At 41.8% G+C, this 14,509-nt stretch overlaps 2 protein-coding genes across 3 annotated transcripts in view; one reads left to right on the top strand and one right to left on the bottom strand.

Moving 5' to 3' along the window:
• The window catches only part of LOC141171868 (uncharacterized), a 28,557-nt gene extending 15,172 nt beyond the window's left edge, over positions 1-13,385 (top strand). For both annotated transcript variants that reach the window (XM_073655499.1, XM_073655498.1), the window contains exons 2-7: positions 6,490-6,639; positions 6,769-6,945; positions 7,028-7,148; positions 7,232-7,329; positions 9,086-9,176; positions 11,478-13,385. In XM_073655499.1, coding sequence (XP_073511600.1) covers positions 6,562-6,639; positions 6,769-6,945; positions 7,028-7,148; positions 7,232-7,329; positions 9,086-9,176; positions 11,478-13,063 — 2,151 coding nt within the window. In that variant the 5' untranslated portion in view covers positions 6,490-6,561 and the 3' untranslated portion in view covers positions 13,064-13,385. The remainder of the gene's footprint in view (positions 1-6,489; positions 6,640-6,768; positions 6,946-7,027; positions 7,149-7,231; positions 7,330-9,085; positions 9,177-11,477) is intronic.
• Positions 1-14,509, bottom strand: part of LOC141171888 (gastrula zinc finger protein XlCGF66.1-like) — a 469,561-nt gene that overhangs the window by 110,681 nt on the left and 344,371 nt on the right. The gene's annotated exons all lie outside the window — the stretch shown is intronic.

The raw sequence follows: 14,509 nt of genomic DNA, 5'->3' as shown, positions 1-14,509 counted from the left end.
CTTTGGAGTGTGGGAGGAAACCGGAGAACCCGGAGGAAACCCAAGCAAACATGGGGAGAACATACAAACTCCTTGCAGATGTTGTCCTTGGTGGGATTTGAACCCAGGACCCCAGCGCTGCAAGGCTGCAGTGCTAACCACTGCGCCACCGTGCCGCCCTGCACAGCCCACAGTCATCCATGTAGTATAATGCACCGCCCATAGTCCGTACATGTAGTATAATGCACAGCCCATAGACATACATGTAGTATAATGCACAGCCCACACTCTTACATGTAGTATAATGCACAGCCCACACTCTTACATGTAGTATAATGCACAGCCCACACTCTTACATGTAGTATAATGCACAGCCCACACTCATACATGTAGTATAATGCACAGCCCATAGTCCGTACATGTAGTATAATGCACAGCCCACACTCATACATGTAGTATAATGCACAGCTCACACTCATACATGTAGTATAATGCACAGCCCATAGTCATACATGTAGTATAATGCACAGCCCACACTCTTACATGTAGTATAATGCACAGCCCACACTCTTACATGTAGTATAATGCACAGCCCATAGTCATACATGTAGTATAATGCACAGCCCATACTCATCCATGTAGTATAATGCACAGCCCACACTCTTACATGTAGTATAATGCACAGCCCATACTCATACATGTAGTATAATGCACAGCCCATAGTCATACATATAGTATAATGCACAGCCCATAGTCATCCATGTAGTATAATGCACAGCGCGTAGTCCATACATGTAGTATAATGCACAGCCCATAGTCCATACATGTAGTATAATGCACAGCCCATACTCATCCATGTAGTATAATGCACAGCCCACACTCTTACATGTAGTATAATGCACAGCCCATACTCATACATGTAGTATAATGCACAGCCCATACTCATACATGTAGTATAATGCACAGCCCATAGTCATACATATAGTATAATGCACAGCCCATAGTCATCCATGTAGTATAATGCACAGCGCGTAGTCCATACATGTAGTATAATGCACAGCCCATAGTCCATACATGTAGTATAATGCACAGCCCATACTCATCCATGTAGTATAATGCACAGCCCACACTCTTACATGTAGTATAATGCACAGCCCATAGTCATCCATGTAGTATAATGCACAGCCCATAGTCATCCATGTAGTATAATGCACAGCCCACACTCTTACATGTAGTATAATGCACAGCCCATAGTCATCCATGTAGTATAATGCACAGCCCATAGTCATCCATGTAGTATAATGCACAGCCCATAGTCATACATGTAGTATAATGCACAGCCCATAGTCATACATGTAGTATAATGCACAGCCCATAGTCATCCATGTAGTATAATGCACAGCCCATAGTCATCCATGTAGTATAATGCACAGCCCATAGTCATCCATGTAGTATAATGCACAGCCCATAGTCATACATGTAGTATAATGCACAGCCTATAGTCATCCATGTAGTATAATGCACAGCCCATAGTCCATACATGTAGTATAATGCACTGTCCATAGTCCATACATGTAGTATAATGCACAGCCCATAGTCATCCATGTAGTATAATGCACAGCCCATAGTCCATACATGTAGTATAATGCACAGCCCATAGTCTATACATGTAGTATAATGCACAGCCCATAGTCATCCATGTAGTATAATGCACAGCCCATAGTCATCCATGTAGTATAATGCACAGCGCATAGTCCATACATGTAGTATAATGCACAGCCCACACTCTTACATGTAGTATAATGCACAGCCCATAGTCATCCATGTAGTATAATGCACAGCCCATAGTCATCCATGTAGTATAATGCACAGCCCATAGTCATCCATGTAGTATAATGCACAGTCCATAGTCATCCATGTAGTATAATGCACAGCCCATACTCATACATGTAGTATAATGCACAGCCCATAGTCATCCATGTAGTATAATGCACAGCCCATAGTCTGTACATGTAATATAATGCACAGCCCATAGTCATCCATGTAGTATAATGCACAGCCCATAGTCATCCATGTAGTATAATGCACAGCCCATACTCATACATGTAGTATAATGCACAGCCCATAGTCATCCATGTAGTATAATGCACAGCCCATACTCATACATGTAGTATAATGCACAGCCCATAGTCATCCATGTAGTATAATGCACAGCCCATAGTCATCCATGTAGTATAATGCACAGCCCATAGTCATCCATGTAGTATAATGCACAGCCCATAGTCTGTACATGTAATATAATGCACAGCCCATACTCATACATGTAGTATAATGCACAGCCCATAGTCATCCATGTAGTATAATGCACAGCCCATACTCTTACATGTAGTATAATGCACAGCCCATAGTCATACATGTAGTATAATGCACAGCCCATAGTCATACATGTAGTATAATGCACAGCGCATAGTCATCCATGTAGTATAATGCACAGCCCATAGTCCATACATGTAGTATAATGCACAGCCCATAGTCCATACATGTAGTATAATGCACAGCCCACACTCTTACACGTAGTATAATGCACAGCCCACACTCTTACATGTAGGATAATGCACAGCCCATAGACCGTACATGTAGTATAATGCACAGCCCACACTCTTACATGTAGTATAATGCACAGCCCACACTCTTACATGTAGTATAATGCACAGCCCACACTCATACATGTAGTATAATGCACAGCCCATAGTCATACATGTAGTATAATGCACAGCCCATAGTCATCCATGTAGTATAATGCACAGCCCATAGTAATCCATGTAGTATAATGCACAGCCGACACTCATACATGTAGTATAATGCACAGCCCATAGTCATACATGTAGTATAATGCACAGCCCATAGTCATCCATGTAGTATAATGCACAGCCCATAGTAATCCATGTAGTATAATGCACAGCCCATACTCTTACATGTAGTATAATGCACAGCCCACACTCATACATGTAGTATAATGCACAGCCCATAGTCATACATGTAGTATAATGCACAGCCCATAGTCCATACATGTAGTATAATGCACAGCCCATACTCATACATGTAGTATAATGCACAGCCCACACTCATACATGTAGTATAATGCACAGCCCACACTCATACATGTAGTATAATGCACAGCCCACACTCATACATGTAGTATAATGCACAGCCCACACTCATACATGTAGTATAATGCACAGCCCATACTCATACATGTAGTATAATGCACAGCCCATAGTCATACATGTAGTATAATGCACAGCCCACAGTCATACATGTAGTATAATGCACAGCCCATAGTCTTACATGTAGTATAATGCACAGCCCACAGTCCATACATGTAGTATAATGCACAGTCCATACTCATACATATAGTATAATGCACAGCCCATAGTCCATACATGTAGTATAATGCACAGCCCATAGTCCATACATGTAGTATAATGCACAGCTCATAGTCCGTACATGTAGTATAATGCACAGCCCACACTCATACATGTAGTATAATGCACAGCCCATAGTCCATACATGTAGTATAATGCACAGCCCATAGTCCATACATGTAGTATAATGCACAGCTCATAGTCCGTACATGTAGTATAATGCACAGCCCACACTCTTACATGTAGTATTATGGCCAAGGGCACCGTGTACTCGCTGATTTAGAGAAACCAGAACATTATACTCGCCTTCTCTCTGCTCCCTCGCCGCTCGGTGTCTTTTTTCTGGAGCTGCCGCTGACTTCAGCTACAAGTGACAGGAGAGCATGATGTTACTTCCATGCGCCCCCTAATGGCGTACATGCTGATGTCAGCTGCTGGCCTCTGTTTGGTCAGCAGCGTGTATTGTGGCACTTCAGCTGAATGTCAGTCCGAGAACACATCCAGCTGAAGTAGGGGTCGGTCGCAGGAGCCACTGCGGTCATTAAGCCTCTCAATATAATGCTCTCATAGTACCTCTATTTCCCCACACCGTATAATGTTCTCACAGTACCGCCATCCCCCCACATACAGTATAATGTTCCCACAGTACCGCCATCCCCCCACATACAGTATAATGTTCCCACAGTACCGCCATCCCCCCACATACAGTATAATGTTCCCACAGTACCGCCATCCCCCCACATACAGTATAATGTTCCCACAGTACCGCCATCCCCCCACATACAGTATAATGTTCCCACAGTACCGCCATCCCCCCACATACAGTATAATGTTCCCACAGTACCGCCATCCCCCCACATACAGTATAATGTTCTCACATTACCACCATCCCCCCACATACAGTATAATGTTCTCACAGTGCCATCATCCCCCCCACATACAGTATAATGTTCCCACATTACCACCATCCCCCCACATACAGTATAATGTTCTCACAGTACCGCCATCCCCCCACATACAGTATTTTGTTCTCACAGTACCGCCATCCCCCCACATACAGTATAATGTTCCCACAGTACCGCCATCCCCCCACATACAGTATAATGTTCCCACAGTACCGCCATCCCCCCACATACAGTATAATGTTCCCACAGTACCGCCATCCCCCCACATACAGTATAATGTTCCCACAGTACCGCCATCCCCCCACATACAGTATAATGTTCCCACAGTACCGCCATCCCCCCACATACAGTATAATGTTCTCACATTACCACCATCCCCCCACATACTGTATAATGTTCTCACAGTGCCATCATCCCCCCCACATACAGTATAATGTTCCCACATTACCACCATCCCCCCACATACAGTATAATGTTCTCACAGTACCGCCATCCCCCCACATACAGTATAATGTTCTCACAGTACCGCCATCTTCCCACATACAGTATAATGTTCTCACAGTACCGCCATCCCCCCACATACAGTATAATGTTCCCACAGTACCGCCATCTTCCCACATACAGTATAATATTGTCACAGTACCGCCATCCCCCCACATACAGTATAATGTTCCCACAGTACCGCCATCTTCCCACATACAGTATAATGTTCTCACAGTACCGCCATCCCTCCACATACAGTATAATGTTCCCACAGTACCACCATCTTCCCACATACAGTATAATGTTCCCACAGTACCACCATCTTCCCACATACAGTATAATGTTCTCACAGTACCGCGCCATCTTCCCACATACAGTATAATGTTCTCACAGTACCGCCATCCCCCCACATACAGTATAATGTTCTCACAGTACCACCATCTTCCCACATACAGTATAATGTTCTCACAGTACCGCCATCTTCCCACATACAGTATAATGTTCTCACAGTACCGCCATCCCCCCACATACAGTATAATGTTCCCACAGTACCGCCATCTTCCCACATACAGTATAATGTTGTCACAGTACCGCCATCCCCCCACATACAGTATAATGTTCCCACAGTGCCACCATCCCCCCACATACAGTATAATGTTCCCACAGTTCCGCAATCTTCCCACATACAGTATAATGTTCCCACAGTACCACCATCCCCCCCACATACAGTATAATGTTCTCACAGTTCTGCAATCTTCCCACATACAGTATAATGTTGTCACAGTACCGCCATCCCCCCCACATACAGTATAATGTTCCCACAGTACCGCCATCCCCCCACATTCAATATAATATTCCCACATTACCACCATCCCCCCACATACAGTATAATGTTCCCACAGTGCCACCATCCCCCCACATACAGTATAATATTCCCACATTACCACCATCCCCCCACATACAGTATAACACTTGGTTTTCTTTTTTTGGTGTTTTTCATGTAATATATGGAAGCCTACAGGAAAATGCTAAAAGAAACATAATATCCAGGAAAAAAACACTGTACATGGAGACATTAGCATCAAATAACTGTCTTGTTCTTACAAACACGCTCTTATAAATGAGATCTAACGTGATAAAAGATTACAACCTGGGGAAGACGGGAAACATTCATACAGACGGTCGGTGATGATGTAGTCAGTGACGGACTCTGGCCAAATTTGTTTCTAGAGCCGTATTAGAAGATGAAGATGTCGTCCTCATCATGAAGTTGTTATTTCTCATGCCATGTGTAATGTATATGACGAGAATTAGCGTTATGGAAGATGAGTCTATAAGAAACGTATTCAGCTGCCGACTCCGAGGAAGAAACTGCTTGTTGTCTGTGGCCTAAAATATAAAGGTTTTATTAGTACGTCAGGGACAAAAGCAGAATGTTGTAAAATAATAAAAATACCATTGCTGCTTGGGTTTCTGGGTGATTCTTACTGAAGCAGTGGCCAACTTAGCCAGTGATTGGAAGTATGGAGGAGATGTCTAAGTCAGCAATTCAACTTATGTTCCAGTCCATAAAAAACTAGAGAACACAACATCTACACGTTCTATCTCCTGATATATTTCCCTTATTGTCTCCAGTAATTGTATTATTACACAGAATTCTTTATGATGTTGCATCGGCTCATCTTCTTCTCATTCAGGTTTCTACAATATCAGATCCTCTCAGTGAAGATCTTCTATATTAAGAGAATTTTTTGAATCTCCTATCAAGGATGGGCATGGACAGAGACAAGATGGCGGAGAGGATATTACACCTCACCCTAGAGATCCTCTTCCGGCTTACTGGAGAGGTGAGAGATTCTGATGACGTCACATTACATCATTCTTATCTATAGGAATAACAGATGGACAGAACTGGAGAGGTGAGGACTCTGGAAATGTCTGTAGTGAGATTTATTAATGTGTCTCTCCATAACCAGGATTACACAGTAATAAAGAAGACCTCTAGTGAGCGCTGTCAGGACCCTGTGTCTGAGGGATGGGGCAGACCCCTGAGCCCAATCACAGGACCTCCACCTCACCCCCTGATACACGAGGACATCAATGACCAGATCCTAGAACTCGCCTACAAGATGATTGAGCTGCTGACTGGAGAGGTGACACTGCTGGGAATGCTGGGACATTATACAGTAACGCTATGGAGGGATCGGGGGGGTGACGGTATCATTGTTGTGTCAGGTTCCTATAAGGTGTCAGGATGTCGCCGTCTATTTCTCCATGGAGGAGTGGGAGTATTTAGAAGGACACAAAGATCTGTTCAAGATCATGATGGAGGTTCCCCAGCCCCTCACATCACCAGGTAATAGACAGGACTAAATACCCACGGCCTCTAATTATCTGTATTTAAAGAATGAATTCAGCCCCTGTATGTGTTTCCTCCAGATCTATCCAGTAAGAGGACAACACCAGAGAGATGTCCCCATCCTCTTCTTCCACAGGACTGTAAACAAGAAGATCCCAATGTTCCTCAGGATCATCAGGTAGATGGAGAGAAGGTGTCATGAGATCTCCCCTATGATGTGTACAGTCATGGCCAAAAGTATTGAGAATGACACCAAAATTATATTTTCACATGATCTGCTGGCCTCTGGTTTTTATTAGTGTTTGTCTGATGTTTATATCACATACAGAAATATAATTGCAATCATATTATGAGTACCAAGAGGTTATATTGACAGTTAGAATGAGTTAATGCAGCAAGTCAATATTTGCAGTGTTGCCCCTTCTTCTTCAAGACCTCTGTAATTCTCCCTGGCATGCTCTCAATCAACTTTTGGACCAAATCCTGACTGATAGCAGTCCATTCTTGCATAATCAATGCTTGCATTTTGCCAGAATTTGTTGGTTTTTGTTTGTCCACCCGTCTCTTGATGATTGACCACAAGTTCTCAATGGGATTAAGATCTGGGGAGTTTCCAGGCCATGGACCCAAAATCTCTGTTTTGTTCCATGAGCCATTTAGTTATCACCTTTGCTTTATGGCAAGGTGCTCCATCATGCTGGAAAAGGCATTGTTGGGCGCCAAACTGCTCTTGGACGGTTGGGAGAAGTTGCTCTTGGAGGACATTCTGGTACCATTCTTTATTCATGGCTGTGTTTTTAGGCAAGACTGTGAGTGAGCCGATTCCCTTGGCTGAGAAGCAACCCCACACATGAATGGTTTCAGGATGCTTTACAGTTGGCATGAGACAAGACTGGTGGTAGCGCTCACCTCTTCTTCTCCGAATAAGCTGTTTTCCAGATGTCCCAAACAATCGAAAAGGGGATTCATCAGAGAAAATGACTTTGCCTCAGTCCTCAGCCGTCCACTCCCTGTACCTTTTGCAGAATATCAGTCGGTCCCTGATGTTTTTTCTGGAGAGAAGTGGCTTCTTTGCTGCCCTCCTTGAAACCAGCCCTTGCTCAAAGAGTCTCCGCCTCACAGTACGTGCAGAAGCACTCACACCAGCCTGCTGCCATTCCTAAGCAAGCTCGGCACTGCTGGTAGTCCGATCCCGCAGCTGAAACAGTTTTAAGATACGGTCCTGGCGCTTGCTGGTCTTTCTTGGGTGCCCTGGAGCCTTTTTGACAACAATGGAAGCTCTCTCCTTGAAGTTCTTGATGATGCGATAGATTGTTGACTGAGGTGCAATCTTTGTAGCTGCGATACTCTTCCCTGTTAGGCCATTTTTGTGCAGTGCAATGATGGCTGCACGTGTTTCTTTAGAGATAACCATGGTTAACTGAAGAGAAACAATGATACCAAGAACCAGCCTCCTTTTAAAGTGTCCAGTGATGTCATTCTTACTTAATCATGACTGATTGATCGCCAGCCCTGTCCTCATCAACACCCACACCTGTGTTAATGGATCAATCACTAAAACGATGTTAGCTGCTCCTTTTAAGGCAGGACTGCAATGATGTTGAAATGTGTTTTGGGGGTTAAAGTTCATTTTCTGGGCAAATATTGACTTTGCAAGTACAGTAATTGCTGTTAAGCTGATCACTCTTTGACATTCAGGAGTATATGCAAATTGCCATTACAAAAAATGAAGCAGTAAACTTTGGAAAAATTACTATTTGTCTCATTCTCAATACTTTTGGCCATGACTGTAGATGGCTGTGAAGGTCTTGTTTTATCCACCAGTATTATATGTTTTATACTTGTGTAATGAGAACGGTGGAGATGACAAGATTAGAGCTGATCATAGATGTGACTTCTCCATCTGTCTGTGACTTTTATAATATTTGTTTCAGGGTGAAGATCTGACGCATACTAATACTACAGAGACATATGTGAGGGGTGATGAGTGGTGTAAAGAGGAGATTCCTACATATGACTACCCAGGTGAGTAGTGACCACTAAATGCAGAGAAGTCACAGATTCTTCTCAGTCACCGGCTGTGGCTGGTTTACCGGTCATGTAGTTTGGCCGTATCACAATCGTGTGATCACCATTTTCCCGCTAGACCACAACATTTTCCTCCATCTGAAAATGTTCACATTACTTTGTGTAATTGTAAAAGCCCTTTTCTATAGAACTCACAACCTGGAGGATCCACCTACCCCCTGGGATTAGTAGACGCTGACCGTCACCTGCCCAGATCTGTAAATTACAAAGCCAAATGACAGCGTACGTAGAAAGTGCTGACAAGTGAGAAAATCACTTGAAGAAAAATATTCTGATGAGCCTGTAAGAGAAAGCGGAGGGTAATGATGTTGTTGGCTTCCTAGATCCCTGATATCTTATTGGATGAATCTACCTTCTCTCCCTTCTGTGCGGCTGAATGTTCTCATAGGGTCCCTACAAGACCAGGTCCAGTCTTTCTGGCCAAACTTCACTTTTATGATCGACAACATTAAATGTGCAGTGAGGGCCAAGTGTGAATTTTTGTACAATAACAACAGAGTTTCCCTTTATCCCGACTTTTCAAACTATCTTCAAACAGGATTTTGATAAACTACATAAAAAACATTACTCCTGTGCGGTGATATGTCTCTAAGCTGTGCGTGGCTGATGGCTGTAATATACATCTATTCACACCTGCAGGAGATGTGGTGGCATGGCTCGAACCCTGGTTTCTTGGATTCACTCCACATCATAAATTCCATTATGTTTTCAATCCTAAAGAATTCAGATTACTGCACAATCTCTCCTGAAATGGGGGCACTAATACTTTCTCTACTCTTCTGGTCAGGACTCATCATACCTCCAATGGTCCACCATAAATGAGTGCGACTCCGGTTTAGTGTTGGAGGTCTCCCTTATATACGTTGTTGTTGGGGATGTAACATATCTTTTATTCTGTCTTTTTTACAGGTTCATTCTGTATGATAGTTTGATTGTGGTGGGATCGGCCTGACTCACTTATGTGTCTCTGTAACTCCATGGTGGTCTTTAAAAGAAGGTCTCCATTACGTCTTCCCAATACCGAGGTCTAAATTTAAGACCCCTCATCTCTGCACTATTATAAAAAGTTCTACTTCAATGTCTAATATTTCTTCTTGAAATTTATCTGACAGAAAATATTGTCCCTTACGATAGTTTAGATGATGAAGAGCCCCCGAGCCCCAGACTCTAATTACCCAGAGAGGTTTCACCACTAGTTACTCACTATTTACCGAGAAGACTGTTCAGTTCGATCATTTCAGTAGATGTGTTATTGTCTATACTCACAGTTTTTGACTACAGCAGTTCGTTCCCAAAATACTCTGATTTAACCTCTTCCCGCAGACAGTTTTATGTTCCTAATCAGGTTCCATTTTTCAAATCTGACGTGTGTCACTTTATGTGGTGATAACATTGGAATTCTTCACAAAGGATAATAGGAAACAAATGGACCTTACAAATTATTTCCAACTACTCTTGAATGTGACAATCCCCTTTATACGGTTGTACACTACTGTCTGGGCACATGGCAGGGTAAGAAGGGAAGGAGCACCATTTAGCTATTTGAATGCAGATCTTGCAGATCCCAGAGGAGATGGGACACAACATTTGCAGAAACCTTAACATGACAAAATGGCAGAAAACCAGAGCAATAGAAATCCCCATAAAGTGACTGCATTTTGGAAATTATAACCCTCAGTGAATTAATCTATAGGAGTAGTGACTATTGTGACTCCACAGCCACTTTCTGGACATTAGCTCGCAGTCGATGTTGGAGAGTAAAAATTGCCCATTGGCCATTTTATTGCCCAACACATAGTGCCCAGATTGTGCTCCGGGAGACGCACACCGTAAATGAAGAGGGTTCTTCTCACTATAGTAATGCCAAATACATGGATGATAAATGTGGTTTGGACGCACTGCAAGGCTCAGAAGAGAGGGGGAGATCTGACTTTGGGAGAGCGGATATTGCTGGATTGGTTTATGGATGAGTAGAAGTTTTTATTGGTATCATTTTCATCTGCATAACATTGTTTGGTGGCTTCTTATTCCATATTTTGGAGGCAGAATGCACAAACAGTTGAACACCACGATCCAATGGTTCATCCTATGAAGTTTTCTATTAGACTGTGAATTGTCATTCACTATCATTCTGTCAATAAGTTGTGATTTCTACAGACATTTTAAGTAGAAATGTTCAAAAATATAAATTTCAAGGATGTTTTATTTAAAATGAATAATTGTTTTTTTTCTTGGCAGATGACTGTACCAGGAGATCAGAGGGACAGGAGATTTTTATATCAGATGATCTTGAGATCCCACAGGATACAATTTTAGTGAATGCCATTACTCCAGATATTCCATCATCCTTTCACAGCAAAGATCTGTCATCTGATCCTATGAAACAGGTCCTGTCTTCTGATTCATTACCGACTACTAAGGAAAGTCAAAATAAAAAAATAAGAATTGAAAAACGAACTGCTCCTAAAGCAAAGAAGACATTTTCACTTTCAGAAAATGGCAATAATTTTACCCTCGAAAAGTCTATAAGTCAAAAAATACACACAGTGGACAATAGATTTTCTTGTTCCAAATGTGGGAGATATTTTAACTGTAAATCAGCTTTGGTTATTCACCAGAGAACCCACACCGGGGAGAAGCCTTTTTCCTGTTCAGAATGTGGGAAATGTTTTAACCATGAATCAGTTCTGGTTAAGCACCTGAGAACCCACACAGGGAAGAAGCCTTTTTCATGTTCAGAATGTGGGAGATGTTTTAGCCATAAATCAGTTTTGGTTATTCACCAGAGAACCCACACCGGGGAGAAGCCTTTTTCCTGTCCAGAATGTGGGAAATGTTTTAACCAGAAATTCGATCTTGTTAGACATCAGATAATTCACACAGGAGAGAAGAAGCCTTTTTCATGTTCAGAATGTGGGAAATGTTTTAACCAGAAATCATATTTTGTTATTCACCAGAGATCTCACACAGGGGAGAAGAAGCCTTTTTCATGTTCAGAATGTGGGAGATGTTTTAACCATAAATCAGCTTTGGTTATTCACCAGAGAACCCCCACCGGGGAGAAGCCTTTTTCATGTTCAGAATGTGGGAAATGTTTTAACCGGAAATTCGATCTTGTTAGACATCAGAGAATTCACACTGGGGAGAAGAAGCCTTTCTCATGTTCAGAATGTGGGAAATGTTTTAACCATAAATCAGTTTTGGTTAAGCACCTGAGAACCCACACAGGGAAGAAGCCTTTTTCATGTTCAGAATGTGGGAGATGTTTTAACCATAAATCAGTTTTGGTTATTCACCAGAGAATCCACACCGGGGAGAAGCCTTTTTCATGTTCAGAATGTGGGAAATGTTTTAACCGGAAATTCGATCTTGTTAGACATCAGATAATTCACACAGGGGAGAAGAAGCCTTTTTCATGTTCAGAATGTGGGAAATGTTTTAACCATAAATCAGTTTTGGTTAAGCACCTGAGAACCCACACAGGGAAGAAGCCTTTTTCATGTTCAGAATGTGGGAGATGTTTTAACCATAAATCAGCTTTGGTTATTCACCAGAGAACCCACACAGGGGAGAAGCCTTTTTCATGTTCAGAATGTGGGAAATGTTTTAACCGGAAATTCGATCTTGTTAGACATCAGAGAATTCACACAGGGGAGAAGCCTTTTTCCTGTTCTGAATGTGAGAAATGTTTTAACCAGAAATCAGATCTTGTTAGACACCAGAGAGCTCACACAGGGGAGAAGCCATTTTCATGTTCTGAATGTGGGAAATGTTTTAACAATAAACCAGCTATTGTTCACCACCAGAGAATTCACACAGGGTAGAAGCCTTTTTCATGTTCACAATGTGGGAAATGTTTTTACCGTGAATCAGTTTTGGTTAAGCTCATGAGAACACAGGGCTGTGGAGTCGGTAAGCCACAGTTGCGACTCCGACTCCTGGATTTTATCAGGTTCCGACTCCGAATCCTTCATAAATGGCCAATTCGTAACAATAAATTTACTGTTGTAAAATATTAACATCATGCTTATTCAGTTTCTCACCATCATATAAGTAATCAGACCACTTAGAGCAAAATCTATATTTATTAGAATACAATTAGAATATAGCCAATAACTTTTATAAACTTTTCTAAACTCTTGTAAGTAAATATGCAATAAACACTGTTATGCATTTAATAAGAAGAAAACTATAAATTTGTCCTCAGAAAAAGTATTGCCTCCGTCAGATCCTCCTTCATGGATGCTCTTGTCGTCACTGAATTTTGGGTCTTCTATCCTTTGGATTACGAGCTCGGAGAGCTCGGAGAGAATGAAGACACAGGACAGGATGTTTGTGTCTAAACATACTCTAAAAACTTTATTACAAAACACAGGGCTAATATACACCCTAAAAGGCAGGAAACGGATTTGCCATATATATTAGCTGAACAAGCGAAAAAAGCTAGTTTCTGTATGCTTTAAAATATTTAATTAGACTTATCTAGTTAGCAAGGTCATTTCATCTTTCTGCAAGAACACATTATTGCTACAAGAAGAAACATCTGGCCAGGGAGTATACTTTATCTTCTCCCAAGGACACGCTATTAATACAAGAAGGAACATTCATAGCTGTTGTTTTCACCTAAAATAACTGTCAGACTTATATAGCATAGATGGGGCCTTTAAACTTGAGGGACTCCATCTTCTGCTATAACATTCCATCCTTTTGTTCCTTTATTTATCAATACGAATCTCTATGTTTTCTTTTAGTACAACGCTGAATACACATTAAAAAAAAGCTTAAAAACCAAATAAACCGCAAGACACATTAGCAAAACCTGTAAAATAGCTTGTACTATACCAGCCAACCACCCACCAATACCTTTAAACCAATTTGCGGGATTTAGAAAGGAAAAGGTGTTTGCCCACCAGAAATCCTGATTCTTGAGGTTGGCCTCATCATAAAGTCTCCTTAATTTTACCACATCTTCCAACTTATGCTTCAGCGTCAGTACACTAGAATTGTCTATGTAATGACAGCATGCGGGCCCTATTATCTGGCACATCCCTCCTTGTGCTGCTGTTAAATAATCTAGTACAAGGGTATGTTGGTTCGTGACAATAATCAATTGATTCTGTACTTCTAGAGATCCGTTAACTACTTCTAAAATATCCCAAATCTGGTCATCAAGATAGTCTGTAGCTTCTACTAATTTATCCCACGTTTGTGTCAACATAGGGTATATAAACAATGCACTGAAAAATTTGTTTACCCCTCCCATTTGAACT

The sequence above is a fragment of the Phyllobates terribilis genome, unplaced genomic scaffold, assembly GCF_046119375.1.
Source record: "Phyllobates terribilis strain yellow unplaced genomic scaffold, ASM4611937v1 Scaffold_12__6_contigs__length_324123572, whole genome shotgun sequence".
In the NCBI taxonomy this organism is placed as follows: domain Eukaryota; kingdom Metazoa; phylum Chordata; class Amphibia; order Anura; family Dendrobatidae; genus Phyllobates; species Phyllobates terribilis.
This window is presented reverse-complemented; position numbering and strand designations above follow the sequence as displayed.